This window comes from Eubalaena glacialis, chromosome 13 (assembly GCF_028564815.1).
Source record: "Eubalaena glacialis isolate mEubGla1 chromosome 13, mEubGla1.1.hap2.+ XY, whole genome shotgun sequence".
In the NCBI taxonomy this organism is placed as follows: Eukaryota; Metazoa; Chordata; class Mammalia; order Artiodactyla; family Balaenidae; genus Eubalaena; species Eubalaena glacialis.
Window position 1 is genome coordinate 29035979 of NC_083728.1, and position 27062 is coordinate 29063040.

The following is a 27062-nucleotide window of genomic DNA, read 5'->3' on the forward strand; positions in this document are numbered from 1 at the left end:
CAGTCTACTTTTTATTATCACCATGAACCAGTCATTCTAACCAACTTCAGTGATAAAATTCCCCTCCCCCCTGAAGCTGATAGATCTCACTGTCCCATGCCCGCTCCTTGGCACTCCACTGAGGCCAGCTGCACTGAGGAGAGAGTCATTGTGGGCGGAGGAGATGGGGGAAGGCCTCAGTTTGTAGCAGTGACCTTCTAATCACCCAGTACCAGCTGCCTGGTACAGTCCTCCAAGTGCCCCTCTGCCATGGCAGTTTTCACGAGGTTACCTCTATCTGTAATTTTTTTAAACCACTAGACAGTGAGCTCCATAGCGGCAGGAACTACGGCTTGGTCATCTGGGCCTTGCTCATAGTAGACACTTAGGAATGGGGCTGCTACTGGGTGGGTACTTTTGTGCAGTGCACAGCCTGCATCACTATCCATGGCAACCCAGCCTATGGAGGTTTAGTGAATTAGTGAATGAATGAATGAATAGGTGAGAACTTTCAATAAGTGGGGAAAGACACTGCAAGCAGAAGGGACAGAGCAAGCAAAAGTAGGAAGCTTGCAAATGCAAAGCTTCTCAGTGGAAAGGGCAAATAGCTTTATGTCACAGGCAGTACATCTCAGGAGTTCCATAGCCACCAGCTTTAGCATCACCCAGAGTGTGGTCAACATACCTGCACTCCACCTCAGAAATGCTCAGCCAGAATCTCTGCAGATGGGATTCAAGAATCTGGGCATCCCAGGGGAACCCCAAGAACACAAAATTTGGAAAAGTACAGGGCCAGCTAACAAAGTGAGTGGTGGACTGCAAAGCAGTGAGACTGGCCCAATTGGCCTGAGCCCAGGCCAATAATTCATTCATTCAGCATTCATTCATTCAATAAGTATATATTGAGCCAGGAAGGCATTCAGGTATATACCTGTGCACAAGACAGACATGGTCCCTTCTCCCTTGTCACAGTTTAGTGGGAAGACAGTCATTAAATAATTAAGCAAATAAATATCTAATATAGTGTCAGCTTATGAGTAATGCTTTGCAGGAAAGAAAGCAAGGTAAGGGGTTAAGAATAGGAGGTTATTTTGGATGGGATGTCAGGGAAGCCCTCTGCTGAGACTGATAGGAGATGAGGGAAGGAGTCATTTAAAATGAAAGAGCAAACCATGCAGATGTTTGGGGAAAGAGCAATCCAGGCAGAGGGAGTATATGCAAAGGCCTAGAGAATAGAACATGTGGAAGAGGGAGACTGGTTAGGAAGCTTCTGCAATAGTCCAAGTATGAGATGCCAGAAGCTCAGACCAGGGTGGAGGCAGTGGAGGTGGGTGGAAGTGGTCCGATTCAGAATATATTTTGAGGGTTAAGTTGACTAGCTTTGCTGTTGGATCAGATGTGGGTGTGAAAGAAGAGGGGAGTCAAGGTTATTGCAGTCAAGAGTGCAGGGAAATTGGAGGAGGTAATGCTAGAGAGAGACATCGGGGTGGGGAGCACAGACCACAGGAAGGTTCCTGCAGACCATGGGAAGGACTTACTTTTCTTTTCGGTGTGATGGAAGCCCTGGGAGGGTTTTGAGTAGAGAAGGGATGTGATCTGGCATGTGTTCTAACAGAATCTCTAGTTGCAGAGTGTAGAACAGACTTTAGGGAGACAGAGGTGGAGTACAGCAGTTTAGAGGCTGGTGCAGACATCCAAGTGAGAGACGATGATGGCTTGCAGGGTGCTGACTGGGATGGGAAAACTAAATTTATTTGAGTAAAAACAGTAAGTGGTAAAAATCATGAAGGAGACAGACAAATAAATGACTGACATTTGGTAGTGGATCAGGAGCGCCAGCTCTCCAGTCAGCAGCTGCGTCTTCTTGGGGGAAGCGGCTTCCATTCTCTAAGCTGGTGACAAATCTGCAAAATGGGAATGATAATGGGACATACCTCATAGAGTTTTTGATAGGGTGATGTGAATGCTTTGACATAGGATCTAGCACACAGTAAACATTTAATAAATGTTATCCAAGGAGCCAGACTGGTAGATTGCAGTACCATCTCTGCCACTCACTCATCTTTGTGAAATTTACCCCTCTGTGTGTCTGTTTACCCATCAGTAAAATGGAGCTATCAAATACCAACTTTATGGGGTTGGGTGGTGAGGATTAAATAAATGAATACAAGTAAAGCATTTAGAATAATGTTCCATGGAGCAAGCACCGCGTGTCAATTATTATTCTGAATATATTTTAGCCCTATTTCATTACCTCTTCTCCCACCGGCATACGTCCACCCCATTCTGCAGATGGGAGGTCTGTGGCTCAGAACAAGGTAACCTCTCTTCAAACGATGCCACAACCTACGTGTAGCGGACCTGCCTGCTGCGGGGAAGACGGCGATTCCAGCTTTGAAGGACCTCGTCCCCAGGGGTCCTGTCCCGCCCACGCGCTGCCTGTCGGAACCTTTTAGCGTCTCCCTTCTGTTTCCAGCCGGGCACGCTCGCGCAGCAGCGCCGGAGCTGGAAGTTACTTCCGGCGGCCACACCCCAACGCCGAGTGTCTCCATTTTGGCCGCGCAGGTGGAGACTCGACGAGAGCTCGCGGAGTAGCGGAGCGGAGTCAGCAGAACTGTGAGGGTCGAATCGGCTCACCGCACATTCTCCCTTCCTTCGTCCGCCCGCAGAAGCCGGGGGCTCTCATGGCGGGCTTGGAGGTACTGTTCGCGTCGGCGGCGCCGGCCATCACCTGCGCGCAGGACGCGCTCGTCTGCTTCCTGCACTGGGAGGTGGTCACGCATGGCTACTACGGCGTGGGTGCCGGCGACCAGGTACGCCACGGAGCCGGCCCGGGGCCAGTGTGGAGGGGGTAAGGTGTCTTCTGCCCAAACCCAGAGGACCGGAGGCTCGGTCCAAAGTGCCTGACCTTCCCTCCTCCCAGGTCTGGGTCCTAGGAGTCATGACACCATTGGTACCTTTAGTCTACGGGTCGGGGAGGTGCTCTATTGTCCCAGCCTAGCTGGCACAACACGATTTGAAAACCCAAGGACAGAAACTCGCTGCAGCACAGGCTGGCAGTCTCCGAGGCCGGGATTGTGCGGATCTGGCAGCGAGACAGGGGTTACTCTTCTGAGTACTCTTCACCTACCCGAACTCCGCCAAGCTCCTTCCCACGCTGCTGGGTGGGGTGGGGCTGTACCCAGTACTACCTTCCTCATACTGTAGTCGAGCGCCCACCAGATATCTGGATCCGGGCACAGGTATGGGGGGAGGTTGGACTGACTCAGCTCCAGTCAAGGTCCCCTAGAGCTCAGACCCCCTTCACGCTTTACTGAAGGGCCTGGTGCAGCCCACTGACCGTTATGGTCTTCACTCAGGCTCCGGGGGAACAACCACCTCCCACACACGTACAGACATGCACCCTGGGTGTAGGGCCAAGTAAGTTTCCTCCCCAGCAGCTGTCCCTGCAGGACCAGCCCCTCCTGCTCTCCCATCCTCAGGCTCTGCCTCTTACAGCAGGGGGCCCTGTGGTCATCCCCACAGAGCCCCAGGACTGCTGGGCCCAGCCGGCCTCACTAATTCATTGCCATAGCATTCTCCCATCTTCCCTGCCCCTTCCCTGTGACTCTCCCCCTATACATCGTTGTACACACCAGCTTCGTGTGAGAACTGGGCCTGGGCCCCTTACTGCCCCTTCATTTCCCTTCTGCTCCATCCGAGAAAATATCCTCCCATACACGCGCTCAGGACTCACTGCCTGCCCCTCACTGTCACTCTCTTCTCACTCTCAGAACCTAGACCAGCTCTGGGAAGCAGGGTGCTTCACTCCTTTCATCTTACAGTGAGATTTTAACCTCACTCTCATTTCTAACTGCTTTAGTTCTCAAATTCCCTAATCCTTTTTTAGTTTCTCAGATATACATCCAGAGTCTTAACTTTTCCTCTTCTGACACACAGCTTTAGGGATCCCTCCTCAGACACAGTTTACACATCCTGGGCTCCTAGAGGCAGGTTCGCCCCCCCCCCCCCACTGCTCCATTTCTCTGTCCCTTAGAACTCGTGACCAAGACTATCACACCCCGTCATGCTTTACCCTCACCAACAGGAATAAGCAACACAAGAACTGTCATGGATTTCTGGCTCTTTATTTTCCCCCCATCAGACCTCAAGTGTCTCACTGGGACCCCAGATACACACAGTAAACTTCTCCACCACCACCTCCAGGCTCACGGGAAGAGAAGGACCAGCCTTACACACACACACACACACACTCACACACACACACTCACACAGACACACACACACACCATGGAAGCAGGAACCATTCTCCCTCCCAGATGCCTTTGTTCCTGGCCTTTCTGTTCACCTTTTGCTTCCTTCCACTTACCTTGCCTTTCAACATTTCAGACCTTGGGATCAGGTAGAGGCAAGGCCCAGAATCATGAGTGTCAGGTTTCCACTTTCAGTATGTGATCACCCTAAAAGAAACCTTATGTCTCCTTGCTTGCCTCATTCCAACTTTCTAATCTTCAATAGCTCTTTCACTTGCCCCAGGCATTTCATTTCACCTTTTCCTGGGACATTCTCCCAGAAAGCTGATGCGTAGGATGGTGCAGGGGACGATGGAATTGGAGAGGGGGTAAGACTTGTTCCTGACCTTGGGGCTCCCCTATCGGCTCTCACCGCCGCCCCCCCCCACCCCTCCCTGCCCCTTGTCCTGTCCTTCAGATCTAACAGGTTTGCGCTGCCTTCTCCCCTCCTCATATACCTCACTCTCGGTATTTTACTCTCAGCTGGCTACTGCTGCCCTGACACACTGTTAGAACCTCTCCCCCCAGGAACAGGAACTTGTTACAGAGCGCCTGTGTGACTCCCTTCTCTTTTCCCCTTCCACACACACGTATCAACACTGCAGATCTGCTCCCACCACTCGTCCCCTCACAAATCCTGTCGGCAACTCTGTCTGAGTCACTTTGACAGCTTAGGGACATCAGTTCATGTAGATCATTGCCTCCTCTTAACTGGCACCATCCCCTTGCCATGTACTCCAGGCTTCCAAATTTTCAGAAAGAACACAATCTCATTTCAATACTAGTCTAAAAAAATAAATAAGAGATACTTAACTGAATCCCAAAGGTCTATCTAATTCCACTCTGTTTATGATGCCACATGTCGAGTTCATGCAAGCCAGAAAAAGATGCTGGCTCCAGACATCTTAGGGGAGTCCCGGGGGAGTGCGGATGGGAGTTTAGAAGGCATTGCCCACTGTCCATCTGTCCAGTGCTAAATCAAGCATGTTCCCCCATGGGGGGGGGGATGGGCATTTGTTCTGCACACTAGAGCGTGGTGTGTTTTTGCTTCTCTTTGCCCCTTAAGTGCCACTGGAGTTCAGGTTGCACTTGTCCTCCTCTCACTTCTGCTGAGTTTACTTTCATTCAGAGTAGAAACCTTTTGGAGGCGCATCTTTCCTATTAGTTTATTTAAGAGAGGTTTTAGTTTTCCAGCGTGGGGCCAGCAGTCTCAGCTGAGACCAGTAGTGTTTGCCAAGTTCAGAGGATGTTATGTTGCCTCTCCAGCTACCTCCTGCTTCCCACCCTTCTGGGGGTGATAAGAGAGAGAGGAAGGTCCTGAAATTGTGTGCTTGATCATTTAATATGTTGACAGTTAAATAGAAAGCTAAATTGTCTGCTTTTCTCTTTGGTTTTGTGTCCTCTGGTACAGGGGAATTGTGTACATAAAACTTGATTAGAAGAGCAATACAGCTTCAATAAAAAATTCAATATTTGAATTTGGATTTCTTTCTTGAAGTCAGCACCGCTCCTCATAAGAGCTTTACAGCTGTGTCAGGTGGTTTAAGTAGCAAGGGAATAGAGATGGCCATAGACTTAATTTTGAGAATATTGTTTTCTGTTGTAGGAATCTAAAGATTATGACAAAAGAGAGAAAACGCCCCAAATGATCTTCTTTGGGTGCATTTTAGCCCAGGGACACTGGAATGAACTCATGGCCATTAAAGAATGCTTCCAGCCCCAGGATTTTGCCTAAGGGGACAACTATCTTTACTTTTGGGGGGCCAGTCTGGGGGACCTGGCTGGGAAAAATCTCCAGCCATAGCGTGGGCAATCAGGAGCTCTGAATGCCAAACCCAGCTCTGCACTTGACTTACCATGACCTTGGGCAGTTTTCAGCCCCCCTTAGATTTTTTTTCATCCGAACGAGTTTACACAACCATGTACTTTGGCTGCTTTCCAATCGTAGCTCTTTGGGAGGTCTGATATTTGATGTCCTGCTCTAGAGGGCAGTTGAATGCCATGTTTGGCTTGATATCACCAAGGCCAGTCTCTTTCAGTCCCACCTGTTTTCCCATATCAGGGCAGCCCTTGAGCTGGGGAGCATTGGTTCCACTGCAGTGAGAGGTATCAGCCTCACCAGGCCCTAGGATTCTCTCTTGCTCTGGAAGCCTGAGGTTATGGGAGAGTGAGCAGGCTGAATTATTTATACCCCAAGAAGAAATTCTGGTGGGTTGAATGCTGTACATGGAGGTATAAATATAAATTCAAAGGCCCTTGATAGAACAAAGACAAGGCATGTCATCAAATTCTTGGCTTCCAAAGTAAACCTTAAATCCAGGACACTAAACATGTAATAGGAAATTTACCCAGTTGAGGGTGAGGGGATAGTTTCTCTTTCTCTTAGCAGAGTGGGCTGATTAGTTTCACTTTTGTTTTCTGTCACTCTCATTTCTCTGCTTCAGGCCTGTGAGTTTCCTTGTCATTTAGCCAGGTTTGAAACCATGCCAGTTGCAATGTCTTGAATTTTATTTGGGACCACTTTCCCAGTTTGATTCCTGAGCCCCAGAGGTGACCAAAGCAGAGAGGCCCACGATCTCCATTCTTGGCCTTCCGTTGTCCTTGGTGAGGTGTGAGGTCTGTGTTGCTGGATCTTTGTCTTTTGTTGTTGTTTCTCATCTTTGGTCCCACTCCCTCCCACCGTAGTCTCATGAATACAGATCTTCCCAGTCCACTTGCTGCGTGTTTAGCTGTAGAACTATGCATCTATGAAAACAATATATAGATTTTTGGTGTGTTTTTAAATTTTTTACATAAATGGTACCTGGCTGTAAATCTCATTTTAAAAAAACTTTTCTTTGTCACATTGTTTACTTTTATCTATAATACTGCAATTAGATCTAGTTTGTTCCTTCTAACTGCTACACAGTATTCCACTGTGAACATATTTTGCATTTTAACTCCCGTTTGGTTCCTCCAACAGGGTTGTGATGAAGATCCCTTGTCATAATCCCTGTGCCTCTGTGCACAGAATTTCTTCCAGGAGTGAAGGTTTTGGGTCACGGGGTGTCGGCTTATCTAATTGCACTGAATATTACCAGATTGCTCTCCAAAGGGGTTGTAAGAGTGTGAACGGCCACCAGCAGCGCCTGGAGGTTGCCATTCTCCCCACACCCACACAAACACTGGCAAAAAAATAGAAAAATAGATAACAGCAGTCTGATGGGTGGATCCTGGTATCTCATATTTCAACCTACGTGTGTCTGAGTGCTAGTAAAGTTGAATAATCCTTTATACACTGTTAACTGCTCTTATCTTTTGCTTGTTCATACCTTTTTCAAGTGGGTTCCCAATTTTTATTGTTCATTTTCCAGGCATTCTCTTTTTGTACTAGTTATTAATTCTTTTCTTTTGCAGCCACGGCACATAGCTCATCCTAGCCCATGACTGCCTGTTAACTTTGTCTGTAGTATTTGTTGTTGATCTGGAGCTTTAAATTATGAGCAGTGTCAAAGACAGCACTTTTTTTCTTTTGTGGACTCATTTAAGAAATCTTTCCCCACCTGGAAATCACTGTATTAGTTTTTACTATAGAGGTAGTTTGAGAACTATTTCTCAAACATTAGTATGTAAAAAGAAAGTCCTAGGATTTTTTTTTTTTTTTAAAAATGAGGCCATCACAACTCACAGTGATGCATTTTTACACCCATTAGGTTGGCAAAAATTTTTTAATTGGACAATAGCAATGTTGCTGACCACGTGGAACAAGAACTCTCATACATTGCTCATGGGAGTGTAAATCCATACTTCTTTTGAAAACAATTTGACTTTATCTTATAAATTAAAAGTTCTTCCCCTAGAGATACTCTATAGGAGTTCATCCATATGGGTACTAGGAGATGTGTACAAGAATGTTCGTAGCAACATTGTTTATAATAGCAAAACAAACTGGAAGCACTCCAAATATCCATCAAAAGTGAGTGTGTAACTTGCAGCATATTCATGCAGTGATGGGCTATATGGCTGTGAACTATATAGCAAAAATGGAACGCTGTACAGTGAGTCAGCTATAGTTAAGTGTATTGACATGGATGAATCTCAAAACAGTATCGATTGAAAATGGCAGATGATAAAAGTGATGCTATTTATATAAAATTCAAAAACATTTGAAACAATATATTTTTAGAATTTGTGTATAGTAACACAACTATAAGGAAAAGTAAAGAAATTTTAAAAACAGCCTAGTGATTACCCATGAGGGAGGAGGAGGGAGATTCATCGGGGATACGCTACTCAAGGCTTGAGCAGAATTGGCCACGTTCTGTTTCTTAAGCTGGCTGTAGATACATAGGTGTCCATTTTATAATTCTTTTTTTACCTTGTACGTATGCTATATTTTGTTTGTATGAAAGTTGTTCATAATTTTTGTTAAGACACTACAGTAGTCTGGAGAGGTGTACATTAGAATCTGTAGTTTTAGTCAACACTTCTGTGATCCCTTTGCAGATGGCCTGAATTCCAAACTTCGAGAAACACTGTCTTAGAATTTCACAGTATCCCTTTAGGTGACTGACCTTATTCTTGACAGGGGGATAGAGAAGAGATTGTTAAACCAAGGCTACAGATTCTTGACAGGTTCCAGTGCTGTGTCACAAAGGCAGTCAGATATGAGGGAGGATCACTAGAGCAGGAGTCCAGAGACCCTAGACCTCTAATTTGCTGTAGGACCTTGGACATTTTACTTCTCCTGACCTCCATGTCTTCATCAGTGAAGTGACGGAGTGGGATTAGATTATCTGTAAGGTCCTTTTTAGATCTGAGGTCATGATCTTTCACCTCTCATCTCTGGTGTCTTCTCAGCCGGGTCCCAATGATAAGAAATCAGAACTGCTGCCAGCGGAATGGAACAACAATAAAGACCTGTATGTCCTCCGGTATGAGTCAAAGGATGGGTCCAGAAAGCTCCTTGTGAAGGCTGTCACTGTGGAGAACAGCATGATCATCAATGTGCTGGTGAGTCCCTAGGACACAGAGGGGTCCGCTGATGGGAGTAGACCTTGGGATCACCTTTTTGAAACCGATTTAAGAACCCTCAATGTTCGTGAAGCCTTTACTCAGTGATCCTACTTCCAGAACTTTATTCTGAGGCCAGGACCCTAAATGTAGAAATGCTTTGTGTTCAAAGATGTTCCCTGCCTATTACTGTAAGAGGAGGGACTTTCCATCACAGAGGAATAGTTAAGTAAATTAAGGTAAATCCATTTAGGGACAGCTTGGGAGAAAAAAGCTTATTGTAGCCCCGGGGGCTACTTTTAGTTCTTTAGATAAGCTTAACTTTCTGCTGCCTTGGAGCCTGTATACTTCTTGTTTCCTATGCTGGAAAGCTCTTCCTCTGTGTGATTGCCGCCTCACACAGATACACACCCTCCACCCTTCCTTTAGCCTGACTGACTCCCTCTTGTTTTTCACTTACTCACAAAGTTCAGTCCTGACTACTTACTCTCGTCTGCCAGAAAAATCTAAATTATGCCTCTGCTTCATCATTTTATTTTCCTGCCTGGTACTTAACACAGTTTGTAATTAGTGTACTTATTTATGCTTTGGTGTAATATTTGTATTCTACCACTATAGCAGAATATTCTGTAGTCTATGTAATATAGACTATAAGCACCCTGAGGGCAGTGACTCTTTTTTTAAGTTTAGCCTGGTTGTCTGTATTTATACAAAAGTATCATGCAGTCTGTATTGTGCTGCACTTTGCTTTTTTTCCCTCAGTATGTTTTGGAGGTCTTTACATGGGAATGCATATGGCTATACCTTATTCATTTTAGCCACTATGTAGTATTCCATAATACCATAATTTGTTTATCCCTCTCCCTTTTTTTAAAAAAAATTTATTTATTTATTTATTTATTTATTTATGGCTGTGTTGGGTCTTCGATTCTGTGCGAGGGTTTTCTCTAGTTGCGGCAAGCAGGGGCCACTCTTCATCGCGGTGCGTGGGCCTCTCACTATCGCGGCCTCTCTTGTTGCGGAGCACAGGCTCCAGACGCGCAGGTTCAGTAATTGTGGCTCACGGGCCCAGCTGCTCCGTGGCATGTGAGATCTTCCCAGACCAGGGCTCGAACCCGTGTCCCCTGCATTGGCAGGCAGATTCTCAACCACTGCACCACCAGGAAAGCCCTATCCCTCTCCCTTTTGATGAACGTTTAGATTTTGTATCACACAGGGTTCTTAGTTATAAACAACAGAATCCCCTCAGGTTTGTTTAAACAGTGAGGTTTATTAAAAGAACTGGGATAACTCACTGAATTGTCGGGAGGGCTGGAGAAACAGTTTCAAGGCTGGGCTTCCAGGGCATTGCTCCAAACCATGCCATGGAAACCACTGCTGCTGCCACCACCCCAGGGCATTAGGTACTGGCTGACTGCCAACCCAGGTGCCCCTTCTCAGGAGCCACTGATGTTGTGACCCTTGCTGCTACCCTCGATAGCAAGACGTCTGCCCCTTACTCAGCCTGTTTATCCATGGTGCTCACCTCCAAGCTGAAGTTGTGCATCCATTTGGCACCTCAGTTACATGCCTGTGTCCAAGCTGCAAAAGAGCCTGGGAAGTAGGTTTTTCTGGGCTCTGCCTCAGAAAGGCATTATTCCTAGATCAGAGAAGTCCCCAAGCATGAGAAATGTATTTCATCTATTACAAACAGTCCTTATGTATGTCTCTTTGTGCCCATATGTATTTCTTTAGGTTGAGTAATTAAGTTTTTCCTCTCCCCCACCGCCCCGCCACTTACTCATTAGACCAGAAATACCCCAGTCTCTCATTTTCTATTTTCATTTTTCTAGGAACATGGCTCACAGCAAGTGTCAGACTTGACCCTGAACTTGAATGATTATATCGATTCAGAACACCTGGTTGACTTCCACAGGTATTTCTAAGGGTTGGCCTTTCCCTGGGAAAAAGAAGAGAGAACCAGTGGCCAGATATAAGGAATGGACTTGAGGTGTCAGAGAATGGAGGAAGGTTAACAGAAGGATCTTTCTCTCTTGGGCACAGTCACTTCTCATTTCTCTTTTCTGTTTATTTGAAGAGAAGATTCACGTGGGAAATGCCACTTGAAATAAAATGATGCAATCAAGAGTCCACAAGTCTACAGGGTAGAGATGGGGCCTAGCCAGTGGAGTCAGTCGGAGTGAGTTCCTAGGAGGAAAAAGTGTACCTAATCTGGTACACTCCATCCCCCAATTTTTAAAATAGACTTTATTTTTTACAGCAGTTTTAGGTTCACAGCAAAATTGAGCGGTAAGTGCAGAGAGTTTCCTTGAACCTCCCCCCTGCCCCGCACTCTCACAGTCCACCAGAGTAGTGCATTTGTTACAGTTGATGAACCTACGCTGGCACACATTATCACCCAGGTTCCATTCTTGGTGGTGCTGGAATGTGTTTACTTTTGTAAGAAACTGCCAAACTGTCTTCCAAAGTGGCTGTACCATTTTGCATTCCCACCAGCAATGAATGAGAGTTCCCTGTTGCTCCACATCCTTGTCAGTGTTTCAGATTTTGGTCATTCTAATAGGTGTGTAGTGGTATCTCATTTTTGTTTTAATTTGCAGTTCCCTGATGACATATGATGTTGAGCATCTTTTCATATGCTTATTTGCCATCTGTATATCTTCTTTAGTGAGGTGTCCAGGTCTTTGGCCCATTTTTTAATCGAGTTGTTTTCTTATGGTTGAGTTTTAGGAGTTCTTTGTATATTTTGGGTAACAGTCATTAATCATATATGTGTTTTGCAAGTATTTTCTTCGAGTCTGACTTGTCTTGACTTTTTATTTTGAAATTTGCAACCCCACAGAAAAGAGGGTTTGCAAAAATATTAACAATGAACACCCATATACCCATCACCTAGGTTCAGCAATTTTTAACATTTTGCCACTTCTGCTTAGTTTTTCTGTATGCTTTTTTGTTCTTGAACCATCTGAGAATTATTTCCAGACTTTATAAACCTTAACCCCTAAATATTTCATCATGTATCTCCTTGTTCTTACATAGACATCCTCCTGTTATCACAATCAGGAAATGTAGGATTGATGCATTAATGTCATTTAATACACAGTCCATGTTCAGATTTCTGTAGTCATCCCAGCAGTGTCCTTTTTAGCTTTTGGTTTTAGGTTTGAGGTATTTTTTTTCTTATCCAACCAAATATCACACATTGCATTTATTTTCGTGTCTTTTCAATTACCTTTCAACTAGAACAGTTTCCTAGACTTTTGTTGTTCTTACCATTGGTATTTTTGAAGACTTGAGGTCAGTTGTTGTGTAGAACATTCAGATTGTTTCCTCATCGTTTGATTCAGGTTGAACATTTTCAACAAGAACACTATGTAAGGGAAGCTGTGTTCTCCTAAGTGTTTTACATCAGGCACGTGACATCTATCTTATTGTTGATTTTGTTCAGTTTGATCATTTGGTTATGACAGTATCTGCCACCTTTCTCTCCAGTAAAGGCATCTGTTTTCCTTTGTGTTTAATAAGTGATCTGTGGTATTATATTAGCAGACTGAATATTCTGCCTCCCAACAGTCTTTTACCCAGTGGTTTTAGCATCTGTTGATGATTCTTGCATGAATCAACTATTACTGTGATGATTATAAAACAGTAATTTTCTATGTTTATAATTCTTTCTACATTTATTAGTTAGATTTTTTAATTAAAAGCTTTCTGTTCTCTGTCCCCCTTATTTTTAATTTAAAAAATTTTTAAATTATTTTTGGCTGCTTTGGGTCTTCATTGCTGCACGTGAGCTTTCTCTAGTTGAGGCGAGCAGGGGCTACTCTTCGTTGCGGTGCGCGGGCTTCTCATTGCGGTGGCTTCTCTTGTTGCAGAGCACGGGCTCTAGGCACGCGGGTTTCTGTAGTTGTGGCGCACGGGCTTAGTTGCTCCGCGGCATGTGGGATCTTCCTGGACCAAGGCTCGAACCCACGTCACTTGCATTGGCAGGTGGATTCTTAACCACTGCGCCACTGCGGAAGTCCCTATTTTTAATTTTTAAAATATCAAAATAGACTCCTGGGTTATTTTTTATTCAAAGTTATATTCCATTTCTGTCATTCTTTGAATGCTCAACTTGTTCCAGAGTTGACCAGTAGGAATTCCCTCAAGCTACCTCACCTGTCTTTTTGACATGTCACCATGTCAGAGCGTTTTCACACTTCCTGGCACAATAAGGTGTTCTGCCCTCACCTTGTACTTTACTTGCCCCTGCCTTGAAACCAGGGATTTTTCTAAGGAAACATGATTTCTTTTGGTGGGTAATAGTTCCCAAAATCTGGGCCCTGAGTGTGCTCATTAATATGAAGGATGTCATTGCTTTCAGGCTTTTTCAGAGAACAGAGCTAGGAAACTTTCCTGGAGTTTTTTTTTTTTTTTTTTCCTTAACATTTCAAACTGATACTTTTATTTTTAATCTAACACTGCAGGATTTGTATTCTCTTATTCTGTACTTGTAACTCCCTTCTGTGTTGAGAACCCTGATGCCCAACAGCCTCAAAATACTTACACATTTGTTTGATTCTGAAATACACACAGATAGTTTTTGAACTGCTACATCAGTGCTGACCAAGAACAGATCTACTAAGTAAAGTCACAAATACAATTTCTTTCCAGTTCTTTTTGTCCTTTGACTGTGTCCCACTGAGCATGTATATCGTCAGAGTATTGTGTTCAAAACGTACTTAGATTTAATGCTTGTTGGTCCATCAGTGTAATGAAATTATCTGTTTGATAGATAGTTGGGCCCATTTGTTTCCATGTTATTCCATTTCGGGGACTTTATCCCCATCCTCATTGACCTCTTCAGGGTTTTTGCGGAAGCCTGGCATCACTATAAATTCAGTCATGAGAACTGCCTGGAAACCCTGTTGGATTTAATTGCATCTAATCAGCGATAAGCATCTTGAACCCGCTCCACTTCTCTCAGACTTCAGACAACCTGCCCGCATCATTCTGGCCACCCCTCTTTGTCTCCATCCTTTCACGCATCCTCTATGTGAGGAGATCCCAACTTCCACTCCTGGTCATCACCCTCCAGTCAGTTTCCCACATAGCAATTGGACCAACGTTTTTAAAACACAGATCAGGTTATGATTAAAAGTCTTGCTTGAAATCCCTCAGTGATACCACCTCACACACGTTAGGATGGCTACTATCAAAAAAACAAAATAACAACTATTAGTAAGGATGTGGAGAAATTGGAACCCTTGTACACTGTTGGTGAAAATGTAAAATGGTACAGCAACTATGAAAAATGGTGTGGTGGTTCCTCAGAAAATTAATTACCATATGATCCAGCAATTCCACTTCTAGACATATACCCAGTAGAACTGAAAGCAGGGTCTCAAAGAGATAATTGTGCACCCACGTTCATAGAAGTGTTTTTCATAGTAGCCAAAAGGTGGAAGCAGTGTAAGTGCCCATGAATACCTAGGACAGATGAACGGATAAACAAATTGTGGTATATACAGACAATGGATTATTACTCAGCTTTAAAAAGGAAGGAAATGCTAACAAATGCTTCAGCATGGATAAACCTTGAGGACATTGTGCTAAGCAAAATAAGCCAATCACAAGACAAATTCTATATGATTCTACGTATATGAGGTACCTAGAATAGTCAAACTCATAGAGACAGAAAGTAAAATAGTGGTTGCCAGGGATTGGAAGAGGGGAGAATGGAGAATTATTGTTTAATGGGTACAGAGTTTCAGTTTTGTAAGAGGAAGCGTTTTGAAGATAGGTGGTGGTGGTGATAGCACAACAACGTGAATATACTTAATACTGCTGAACCGTACACTTAAACTGGTTACAGAGTTGGTAAATTTTTTACAAATTAAATCTAAAAAAGAAACCCCAAACCCTTCAGTGAGTGTTCATTTCTCCAAGGATGAAGAACAAAATCCTTGGTGAGGCCTAAAGCCTAGGGCCCAGCCCCTCTAACCTCATCCTGTGCCACTTCCCACTTAGTTCCTGTGTCTCAGCTGTGGTGCCCTGTGCCTCCTTCCTCTTCAGAGCTCTCCCCTTGGCCGAGAGTGCTCTCCCCAGCCGCTTCCCACAGCCAACTACTCTTCTTCCTTCAGTTCCCATTTAAACTTCAGCTCCTCAGAGAAGCCTCCCCTGCTCCCCCCATGTTTGAACCTTTTAAGCATTTAATAAGTGGGTATTTTATGATTAACTGCCTACTAGCCTGTGATCTCCTTAAGGGCAGGATCTGGATCTTTTTCACACAGTAGACAAAGGAATGAAGGAGTGAAGTGAGGCCAGGCCTGGCCTTGGCAGAGCTGCTCTTCTGGGTGCTGCCCACACCGTGACCCTACCTCACCCCTTAAGAGGGTAAAGGGAAGGACACTGAGAGTGTGGTCTCTCTCTTGACTTTTTCATTCTGGAATTCCATTGGGAGAGAAATTGACAAAACCTCTGGAAAAACCCAGGCCTGTATACCAGGCTGTTCATGCTCCTTAGAGCATTTAGTCCCCTCAGCAATACTGAGAGAGAAACGGTGATAATTCCTCCATTTTGTTTTTTTAAAATGACATTTGTTGTTGGAGTTTTATGTGTGTTTGGGGGGGGGGTGTGTTTTGATTGCTGTAAAATGACATAGTAGGACTACCTCTGAGTGTTCTGAGAATGAGATGAGATGTCAGCACAGAGTGCTTAGTGCTGGGCCCAGCCCTTCATGAATATGCAAACGAAAGAAATCTGATCACAAGGAATCATCTCCATGGAAACTGAGGCTCAGAGAGCTGGGGTCTGGATCTCTCTCCTGATCATAAGGCCCTCCCTCTCTCCTCTGCCTGTCTGGCAGCAGCACTGAGCTGCCTGCTTCTGGCCCCCTTCTACCATCTGGCCCTCCTTGTTAGGTCGTCATGGCATGTCATGTCTGTTCTAGGTAGAAATCTGTGCCCCTAGTTGAGTAAACTGGTTTGCTAAGGAGTATAAACCTGTTCCTTTCTGTCATGCCTCTACTATGTTAGGATGACAGGCTGTCTTTTGCTACTACCAAAATGGCAGTTCTCCTAAGGCTTAGAAATCATGCGAGAACTTCTCCTTCGGGACTTAGTAGTTTTTTAATCAGACCTGAGTTCTACAGGTAAACCTTTTGCATAGGGAGATCAGAGGGCTTCCACCTGTATCACACACAGCTCATCTTACTGAAAGGAAAGAGGAGTTAGATTTATCCCCGCTACCCAACTTGGTCAGGGAAGCAGCATGGTGTACAAAGTTCTGTGTTCTAAGTAGGAACCTGATCTTTGTAGGGATGTATGGACCACAGGCCCTTAGAACTTCTAAACCATTGCAGGTGTTACACTTTTTAGTCATGGAACTCTTTATTCAAGCACGCGTAATATTTCATTGTCTCTATTTACCATATTTTGTTTATCCGTTCATCTATCCTAGGTATTCATGGCCACTTACGTTGCTTCCACCTTTTGGCTACTTTGAATAATGCTTCTTTGAACATGGGTGTACAGTTATCTCTTCATGTTCTTTAGGATTCTGGAGGAAAGAGTAGGGACAGCAAATGGAGGTCCTTGTGCCCTATCCACTTGGCTTTCTCCATTGCCCTTCCTGGACCCCCTTCCATGCCAGAGAAGCCCTGAAACCACTGATCTAGTCTAATCTCAGTGATTTTATGGTTATGTATTAAGTGATTTTTTAATTAAACTTTTTATTTTGAGATAACTGTAGACTTACATGCAGTTGTAAGTTGTAAGGTATAATACAGAGTTGTATCCTTTATACATTTTACCTTTATACATTTCATCTCAATTATAACATTGTATAAAACTACCTTAAATATTACAGTGAGGATATTGACATTGATACACTGACAGTAAGTATTTCCATCACCACAAGTATCCTTCCTGATGCTTTTTTATAGCCACACCCACTCCCCCTCCCCCTCCCCACCCCTAACCCCCTGGCAAGCATCATTTATTCTCCATTTCTAAAATTTTGTCTTTTTTTTTTTAAATTTTTATTGGAGTATAGTTGATTTACAATGTTGTGTTAGTTTTAAGTGTACAGCAAAGTGAATCAGTTATACATATATATATACCACTCTGTTTTAGATTCTTTCCCATACAGGTCATTACAGAATATTGAGTAGAGTTCCCTGTGCTATATAGTAGGTCCTTATTAGTTATCTATTTTACATGTAGTCGTGTGTATATGTCAATCCCAATCTCCCAATTTATCCCTCCCCCCTCCCCTGATAACCATAAGTTTGTTTTCTACATCTGTGACTCTACTTCTGTTTTGTAGATAAGTTCATTTGTACCATTTTTTTAGATTCCACATATAAGTGATATCGTATGATATTTGCCTTTGTCTGACTTACTTCACTCAGTATGACAATCTCTAGGTCCATCCATGTTGCTGCAAATGGCATTATTTCATTCTTTTTTATGGCTGAGTAATATTCTATTGTATATGTGTGCCACATCTTCTTTATCCATTCCTCTGTCGATGGACATTTAGGTTGCTTCCATGTCCTGGCTATTGTAAATAGTGCTGCAATGAACATAGGGGTGCATGTATCTTTTTGAGTTATGGTTTTCTCTGGATATATACCCACAGAGGGATCGCTGGATCATATGGTAGCTCTATTTTTAGTTTTTTAAGGAAGTTCCATACTGTTCTCCATAGTGGCTATACCAATTTACATTCCCACCAACAGCGTAGGAGGGTTCCCTTTTCTCCACACCCTTTCCAGCATTTATTGTTTGTAGATTTTTTGATGATGGCCATTCTGACTCGTGTGAGGGGATAACCTCACTGTACTTTTGATTTGTGTTTTTGTAATGATTAGTGATGTTGAGCATCTCTTCATGTGCTTTTTAGCCATCTGTATGTCTTCTTTGGAGAAATGTCTGTTTAGATCTTCCACCCGTTTTTTGATTTTTGTTTTTTTTTGGTTTTTTTTTTTTTGATATTGAGCTGCATGAGCTGTTTGTATACTTTGGAGATTAAACCCTTTGTGGTCTATTCATTTGCAAATATTTTCTCCCATTCTGAGGGTTGTCTTTTTGTTTTGTTTATGATTCCTTTGCTGTGGAAAAGCTTTTAAGTTTAATTAGGTCCTACTTGTTTATTTTTGTTTTTATTTTTATTACTCTAGGAGGTGGATCAAAAAAGATCTTGCTGCAATTTATGTCAGAGTGTGTTCTGCCTATGTTTTCCTCTAAGAGTTTTATAGTATCCAGCCTTACATTTAGATCTTTATTCCATTTTGAGTTTGTTTTCGTGTATGGTGTTAGGGAGTGTTCAAAAATTTTATATAAATGGAATCATACAGTATGTAACTTTCGGGATTGGCCTTTCTCACTCAGCATAATACCCTTGTGATCCATCTGAGTTGTTGCATGCATCAATGGTTTGTCCCTTTGTCTTGCTGAATAGTATTTCATGGTATGGTAGGCATGGCATTTCACAGTTTGTTTAACCATTCACTAGTTGAAGGACATCTGAGTTGTTTCATTTTTTGCTATTACGAATAAAAGTGCTATGAACATACATGTACAGGCTTTTGTGTGGACATATTTATTTCTCTACAATAAATGCCAAGAGTTCAATGGTAATTGCATGTTTAGTTTTTTAAGAAACTGCCAAACAGTTTTCCATAGTGTCTGTACCATTTTACATATCCACCACCAGTGTATGAGTGCTAGTTTCTCTGTATCTTCACCAGTTTCTGGTGTTATCACTATTTTTCATTTTAGTTATTCTGATGTATAGTAGTATTTCATTGTGGTTTCAATTTGCTTTTCCCTGATGGCTAGTGACAGTTCCTTGTATATTTCAGATGCAATTTCTTAGTTGGATCTTGGTTTATAAATGTTTTCTCCCAGCCTGTAGTTTGTTTTTTCATTCACTTAACAAGGTCTTTTGCAAAGCATAAGTTTTTAATTGATAATAGCTATTTGATAAATTTTTGCTTTTATGGATCAAGCTTTTGGCATCAAGTGTAAGAACCCTTTGCCTAGTTCTAGATCTCAAAGCTTTTCTCCTATTTTTTTTTTCTAAACATTTTATAGTTTTATGTTTTACATTTAAGTCTGTGGTCTATTTTAAAGTAATTTTTGTATAAGTTGTGTGGTTTAGGGAGAGGTTCATTTTCTTGCCTATGGATGTCCAGTAGCTCCAACACCATTTGTCATTGAATTGCTTTTGCAACTGTGTCAAAAATCAGTTGTCTGTACTTGTGTTGGTTTATTTCTGGGTTTTCTTTTTTTTTTTCCATTGATCTTTATGTCTGTTCTTCTGCCAATGTCACACAGTATCTATTATTGTAACTATGTATCAATAGTACACCTGAATATTGAGTAGAGTGATTCAAGATCACCCACTTCTTTGTCAAGATGGTTTTCACTGTTCTTGAGTCTGTGCCTTTCTGTATAAACTTTAGAGTAAACTTCTCTTTGTCCATAAAAAACCTTGCTGGGATTTTGATAGGATTTGCATTAAACTTACAGATCATTAAACCTAAAATGGGAAAAATTGACATTTTTACTATGAATGTGGTATGTCTCTCCATTTATTTAGGTCTTGCTCTGTTTCTTTCATCATCATTTTATAATTTTCAACATATAGGTCCTGGACATGTTTTTTGTTCTTTTGGGGTGTGAGAGGTGATTATAAATGGTGTTCCATTCTTGGTTTTGATTTTCAAATGTCCATTGTTAGTATATAGAAATGCAGTTTATTTTTGTGTGTTGATCTTATATCCTGTCACCTTGCTGAATTTGTAGTGTTCTTGGAGGGGTTTTTTTTGGTAAATTCCTTGGGAATTTCAAGATAGACTGGCATGTCATCTGCAAATAGCAGCAGTTTCATTCCTTGTTTTCTAATCTGTGTGCATTTTCTTTTTCTTGCCTTACTGAAGTGGCTGGAACTTCCAGTATTATGTTAAATAAGAGTGGTTAGAGAGAACATCCTTACCTTGTTCCCAGTCTTAAAGACAAAGTACTCAGTCTTTCATTACTAAGTATATTGTTAGCTGTAGTTTTTTTGTAGATGCTCTGTATCATGTTGAGGAAGTTCTCTTCTATTCCTGGTTTGTTGAGAGTTTTTATCATGAATGGATTTATCATGTTGGATTTTGTCAAATACCTTTTCTGTATCAATTGATATAACCATATCATTTTTCTTAGCTTATTGATATGGTAGGGATTTGTAACTATTGAACCAGCCAATATTGCGTACATACAATAAATCCTATGGTATGTAATTCTTTTATATGTTTTTGAATTTAATTTGTTAATGTTTTGTTGAGCATTTTTGCATCCAAGTTCATGGGAAATAGTGGTCTGTAGTTTTTTTTGTACTGTGTTTGTCTGGATTTGATATCAGCATAATACTGGCCTCATAAAAATGAATTGGGAAATGTTCCCTTCTCTTGTATTTTCTGGAAGTGACTGTAAATTGGTGTTAATTCTTTAAATGTTTGGTAAGCTTCTCCACTGAAATCATCTGGACCTGGATATTTCTTTTGGGGGGTGCTTAAGTATGAATTGTGTTACTTTAATAGAACTATTCAGATTATCTATTTCATTTTGCCTAAATTGTTACAGTTCGTGGTTTTTGAAGAACTAGTCTATTCTAAGTTGTTCAATTATGCTGTTATTAGTATTCTCTTATCCTGTCAATGGCAACAGATTTGTTATAATATCCCATTGCATTCTTGATATTGGTGATTTGTGTCTTTTCTCTTTTTATGTCTGCTGCTCTTGCTGGAAGTTTATCAATTTTGTTCATTTTTTGGAAGAACCAGCTTTTGTTTTTTTAATTTTCTCTTGTTTTTCTGTTTTCTCGTTTATTTATTTATTTATTTATTTATTTTTCTGGGAGGTGCCTGGAAATCTGCATTTCTAATGGGCTTCTAAGCGATGCTGATCCTGCTAGTGTGGGGACCATGCTTTTTTTTTTAAAACAACAGCTCCTGTTTATTTTTTTATTTTTATTTATTTATGGCTGTGTTGGGTCTTCGTTTCTGTGAGAGGGCTTTCTCTAGTTGCGGCAAGTGGGGGCCACTCTTCATCGCGGTGCGCGGGCCTCTCACTATCGTGGCCTCTCTTGGTGCGGAGCACAGGCTCCAGACGCGCAGGCTCAGCGATTGTGGCTCACGGGCCTAGTCGCTCCGCGGCATGTGGGATCCTCCCAGACCAGGGCTCGAACCCGTGTCCCCTGCATTGGCAGGCAGATTCTCAACCACTGCGCCACCAGGGAAGCCCCTCATTTATTTATTTTTATTCTTTATTATTTCCTTATTTCTGCTTGCTTTTGGTTTAATTTGCTCTTCTTTTTCTAGCTTCTTGAGGTTAGAATTTAAATTGTTGATTTCTTTCCTTTTTTCCAGTGTAAACATTTAGTGCTATAAAGTTTCCTCTCAACGCTGTTTAGCTATAATCTCACATAATTTAATATGTTGTACTTTTATTATTATTCAGTACTTTGTATTTCTTTTCAAGACTTCCTCTTTGATCCATGGATTATCTAGAATTGTATTGCTTAACGCCATGTATTTAGAGACTTCCTTCCAGTTTTGATGCTTAGTATGATTCCATATGGTCAAAGAACATACTCTGTATGATTTCAGGTTTTTTTTTACATTTATGAGGTTTACTTTTTTTTTTAACTTATTTTTTATTGAAATATAGTTGAATTACAATGTTGTGTTAATAACTGCTGTACAGTAAAGTGATTCAGTTATACATGTACATACATTCCTTGTCATATTCTTTTCCATTATGGTTTATCACAGGATATTGAATGTAGTTCCCTGTGCTATACAGTAGGACCTTGTTTATTCATTTTATATATACTAGTTTGCATCTGTTAATCCAAACTCCCAATCCAACCCTCTCCCACCCCCCTCCCCCTTGGCAACCACCAGTCTGCTCTCTATGTCCCTGATTTATAAGGTTTGCTTTTTGACCCCAGATATGGCTCATTTTAAAACACCAGATTTTTAGGAACTCTGTGGAGTCCTGCCCACTCCCTGTTACCTCAGTCTGCCTCAACACTTCAGCTATAGCTCACATTGCTTGTCTCTCACCAGCAGAGAAAAGAGGCCTAGAGCAGCCTTCCAAGGGCCCCTGAGTTAGTGACAGAATTGGACATTAAGCCCTGAGAGCCCTGCCTACTTGGACCAGGAACCTGGTTCATCCTCCCCATGGAGCCTTTGCCTTCCATGACCCTTCCCATGACATGTGATGAACACACAATGAGGCTGAGGGTGGGGTGGAGTGGGGTGGGCAGGGCACAGAGGAGTAGCCAGTCTAGGCCCTGTGCCCCTACACCCTCACCGCTTTTTAATGGGGTGGTAAGCGAGGAGGAGCAACTCAGATGCCTAAGAAGCTTAGGCCCAAATCTCGGAGACAACGCCAGGCTGTTACCCCCCTCACCCAGGTCCGCCGGGCGGCCCATTCCCACCCTTGCAAACAGTCCAAGCGTGACGCCAAGAGCTATCAGGGCCACCGCCGCCATTGCCGCTGCCGCCGCCGCCAAAATACTGTACGCAGGGTTGCCAACCAGGTGCAAGCAGTTGACACCTCGTCTCCTTCCTGCAGGGTCTACAAGAAGAGTGAGGAACTTCGGTCTCGTCTTGTGTCTGGGATCATCACACCTATCCATGAGCATTGGGTCAAGGCTAGCGTAAGTCCCCACCGGGAGTTTCCCCCTGCCACTGCCAGAGAGGTGGACCCACTCCGGATTCACCCACACCACCCACATACCAGCCGGCAGCCTCCCTGGTGAGTACAGAGCCCACAGTGGCAGCCCATGCCTCTGCAGAAGGATTCCAACCATGACCATCTTGCCACTTGACTCCCCTCTGGCCTCCATGTGTCTTCAATAGAATTGTCAGAGTCTTGGTATATGGAGATAGAAAGTGGAGATGTAAGTGGAGCAGTGAGTTCTTGTACTGCTGCTAGTCACCCCAACAACCCAGCATCCTAAGGCTGCCTGCCTCCTTTCTAGAGGCCACACACAGCCTCTGAGTCTGCCCAAGGGTCAGTGCCTCTGAGGTGTGTGTGCAGCCCTCCAGAGTTGCTGCCCAGGTAGTTCAGTTTTTTATTCCAGAGCTCTTTGTCTGTGCAGGACCCTGGACCAGGCTTTTGGGAAAAATGCAAAGATGTAGAAATACTGGAAGTCCCTGGAGAGAATATGTTCCCAATGTTCCCTTTCTTTGCCTTCGTTGTAGTCCCCTGATCTCTTTTACAACTTGAAAACTTTGCCAAAACAGCATGAGGTATAAGCAAGTCATATACAAGGTCTTTGCAGATTAGGATGGCAGCACTTAGGACTGGAGACTTCTGCTCTGAGGGAGAAGACAAGGACCAGGGACACCTTAGTCTCTAGTTGAGATGGCACGTCCCAGTTTGGAGTCCACAGTGTGGTAGTAATGGTGGGGTTGGCGGGGTTGTGGAGAGGGCTCACTGTGCGGCCATAATAAGCACTCAATAAGTGTTAGCTGCCGTTGTTAAAAATGACTCTGTTTTGCAATTATATACCTTTGGTTAGTTAAATAAATAGGAAATTTGTTTAATTACTGTAATAAGTAATAATTGGCAAGTCTCTGGCAATCTTTGGAAATATTGGGTTCTGTGGGGAGAGTGGAGGATAATAAAAAGTGGTTGAAAGGTTGGGAACAGCTTGTCTGATCTAACCTCTTTATTTAAGATGACCTGCCTAAGGTCACCAGCCACTAATAAAGAGACAGAGCCAGGGCTGGGGGTCCAGGTGTCCTCACTCCAGCACAGTGCTCTGTTGTGATGCAACCAGAATATGGTGGGAAGATTTAAGGATAAGCCCTGGACAGCAATCAAATTGGGGGAGACTTTTAGACCTTAAGTAGATAGTAATTCTCAGGTCTCTCAGATTTACTTCCTATTTCAAAACAAATATTCTCTGAAGTCTCCTTCACTGTCTCAAAATGGAATTCATAGATGATCTAACTTACCAAATGGACAGTTTCAGAAAGGATCAGTATAAAGTCCTGACTATAATATAAATGAGAAATAAAAAGTGAGTAATTAATAAGATAATATGTATTTCATTGTGTAGATGCCTGAGCATGATTACACTGGAAAAAAGATAGGCATTTGCACTTGTATATGGAATTATTTTGAATTCGACAGTAACAAAAGCAGGCACGTGCTATGTTATAGTTACATTTCTGGAAAAATTTTTATTGAAACAGTATAAAAATACTTTGTGTTCACATATAAAATGGCCTTAGACTAACTTATGGTAGGTAATTTTATGTAGGCTTTACATCTCTATGAATGTCTAACAAGACTTTGGCAAGTTGTGTAGGATGTAGATTATTCATTATGTGGAGCTCTACTGTGGATTATAGAGCATGAAGCATCTCTGGTCTTTGCCTATAAATGCTATAAGCACTCTCCAATCACTGTAACAAACAAAAACACCCCTGGGGCTTATACAAAAACACCTCCAGGGCACCTGGAGACTCTGCCATCCTAATTGGGAATCATAGACCTGAATCTGGAATTATGAAGGTAAGAAATCCTAGCCTTGGAAGAACAGAAAGAATGAGAAAATCACCATATTGCAGCTTCTGCTGAAATAATGTAGTGACTAGGCACAAATTGTCAATGGTTGCTAAAACCATTAGGTAAAAGGTTGATGGGCAACTTTATAATGGATGAATCAGACTGATAGCACCTGAACCCATAGGTCAATCTTAACACTAAAAGTGGGACAGCCAGACTTTGTGTATTCTAATGTAATGCAATAGTAGGTTCACAACAACATGAATCTAGATTGAACTCCCAGTTTAAAAGAAGCATGAGAGGTAGAAGAATGAGTTAAAGAGACACATGAGGATACATGGGTTCCAGCCAATGTATAGAACATGAAAAATTTTTACAGGATTAATTGATCTTGTTTTTTTTCATCAAATAATGGCATGGGGAAAAAAGGAAGAGGGGGCTTGTTAATTAGAGTCTTATCAACTAAATCCAGTGTTGGACTTTGTTTTGATCTTGATTCAAATAAACTAATTCTAAAATTATTTTTGAGATATTTGGGGAAATTTGAACAGGGACCAGGTATTTGATAATGTTACTGCTAATTTTCTTAGGTGAAATAATTAAATTCTGGTTATGTTAAAAAAAAAAAGAAGTCTTTGTCTATTGTATATATATAATTTTATTAACTGAAGTATTTAAGGGTGAAATGATATGTCTGGGATTTGCTTTAAAATAATTTCACCCCCTAAAAGAGTGAGACATTGGGAAATGAGTGTAGGTGAAATAAGAATGGTAGAATATTTTGTTTTTTAATTTATTTATTTTATTTATTTATTTTTGGCTGCTTTGTTTCATCTTTGCTGTGTGCAGCTTTCTCTAGTTGCAGCGAGCGGGGGCTACTCTTCGGTGCGGTGCGTGGGCTTCTCATCATGGTGGCTTCTATTGTTGTGGAGCACAGTCTCTAGGCACGTGGGCTTCAGTAGTTGTGGCACACGGGCTCAGTAATTGTGGCTTGTGGGCTCAGTAGTTGTGGCTCGCGGGCTCTGGAGTGCAGGCTCAGTAGTTGTGGCGCATAGGCTCAGTAGTTGTGGCGCATGGGCTTAGTTGCTCCGCAGCATGTGGGATCTTCCTGGGCCAGGGCTCGAACCTGTGTCCCCTGCATTGGCAGGTGGATTCTTAACCACTGTGCCACCAGGGAAGCCCAGAATGGTAGACTACTGATAATTATTAAAACTGAATGGAAAGGTACATGGGTGTTCATAAATTAGACTTTGTACTATTTTTTGGTCCCTTTGAAAATTTCCTTAATAATGAGTTTTTTATCGATACCAATCCTTCAAAAATTCTTCCAAAAAATAGAAGAGGGAGGAACACTTCCCAACTCATTCTGTGAGGCCAGTATTACCCTGATACCAAAACCAAAGACATCACAAGAAAAGTACAAACCAGTATCCCTTACGAATATAAATGTAAAAATCCTCAACAAAATACTAGCAAAAGAAATCCAGCAACATATAAAAAGGGTTATACACCATGACCAAATGAAATTTATTCCAGGAATGTTTGGTTTAACATCTTAAAATAAATCAGTGTAATATACCATATTAATAGAACAATAGACAAAAAACACATGTTCATCTCAATAGAGAAAAAGCATTTGACAAAATCCAACACCCTTTCACAATAAAAGCATTCAACAATAGAAGGAGACTTTCTCAACTCCCAAAGCACACAGCTAACATCCTACTTAATGGAGAAAGATGGAATGCTTTCCCGGTAAGGTCAGGAACAAGACAAGGATATCTGCTATTGCTACTTTTCTACAACATGGTACTTGAAATTCTAGCCAGCGTAATCACTCAAGAAAAAGAAATAAAAGGTATCCTGATTAGAAAGTTAGAAGGAAAGCAATCTTTATTTGCCAATGACATGGGATCCTGTATATAGAAAATCCTAAGGAATCCTTTTTAAAAACCTTCCAGAGCTAATGAATGAGTTCAGCAGCATGACATGATATAAGATCAGTAAACAAAAATCAATTGCATTTTCTATACACCAGTAGTGAACAATCTGAAAATGAAGTTAAGGAAATAATCTCATTTGTAATAACCCCCAAAGGTATAAAATACTTAAGAATAAACTTAACAAAAGAAGTACAAGACTTGTATACTGAAAACTACAAAATGTTGCTGAAAGAAGTAGGAAGATTTAAACAAAAAGATATCCAGTGTTTCATAGATAGGGAGACAGCATTTGG

General features: G+C 42.2%; 1 protein-coding gene across 2 annotated transcripts in view; it reads left to right on the forward strand.

Annotated features, from left to right (window-relative positions):
* The first annotated feature begins 2494 nt into the window (after nucleotides 1-2494).
* The window catches only part of PSMF1 (proteasome inhibitor subunit 1), a 45676-nt gene continuing 21108 nt past the window's right edge, over nucleotides 2495-27062 (forward strand). The window contains exons 1-4 of one of the 2 annotated variants that reach the window (XM_061208025.1): nucleotides 2495-2792; nucleotides 9111-9263; nucleotides 11096-11178; nucleotides 22880-23062. In XM_061208025.1, coding sequence (XP_061064008.1) covers nucleotides 2664-2792; nucleotides 9111-9263; nucleotides 11096-11178; nucleotides 22880-23062 — 548 coding nt within the window. In that variant the 5' untranslated portion in view covers nucleotides 2495-2663. The remainder of the gene's footprint in view (nucleotides 2793-9110; nucleotides 9264-11095; nucleotides 11179-22879; nucleotides 23063-27062) is intronic. The other variant, XM_061208026.1, reaches the window with a different exon arrangement.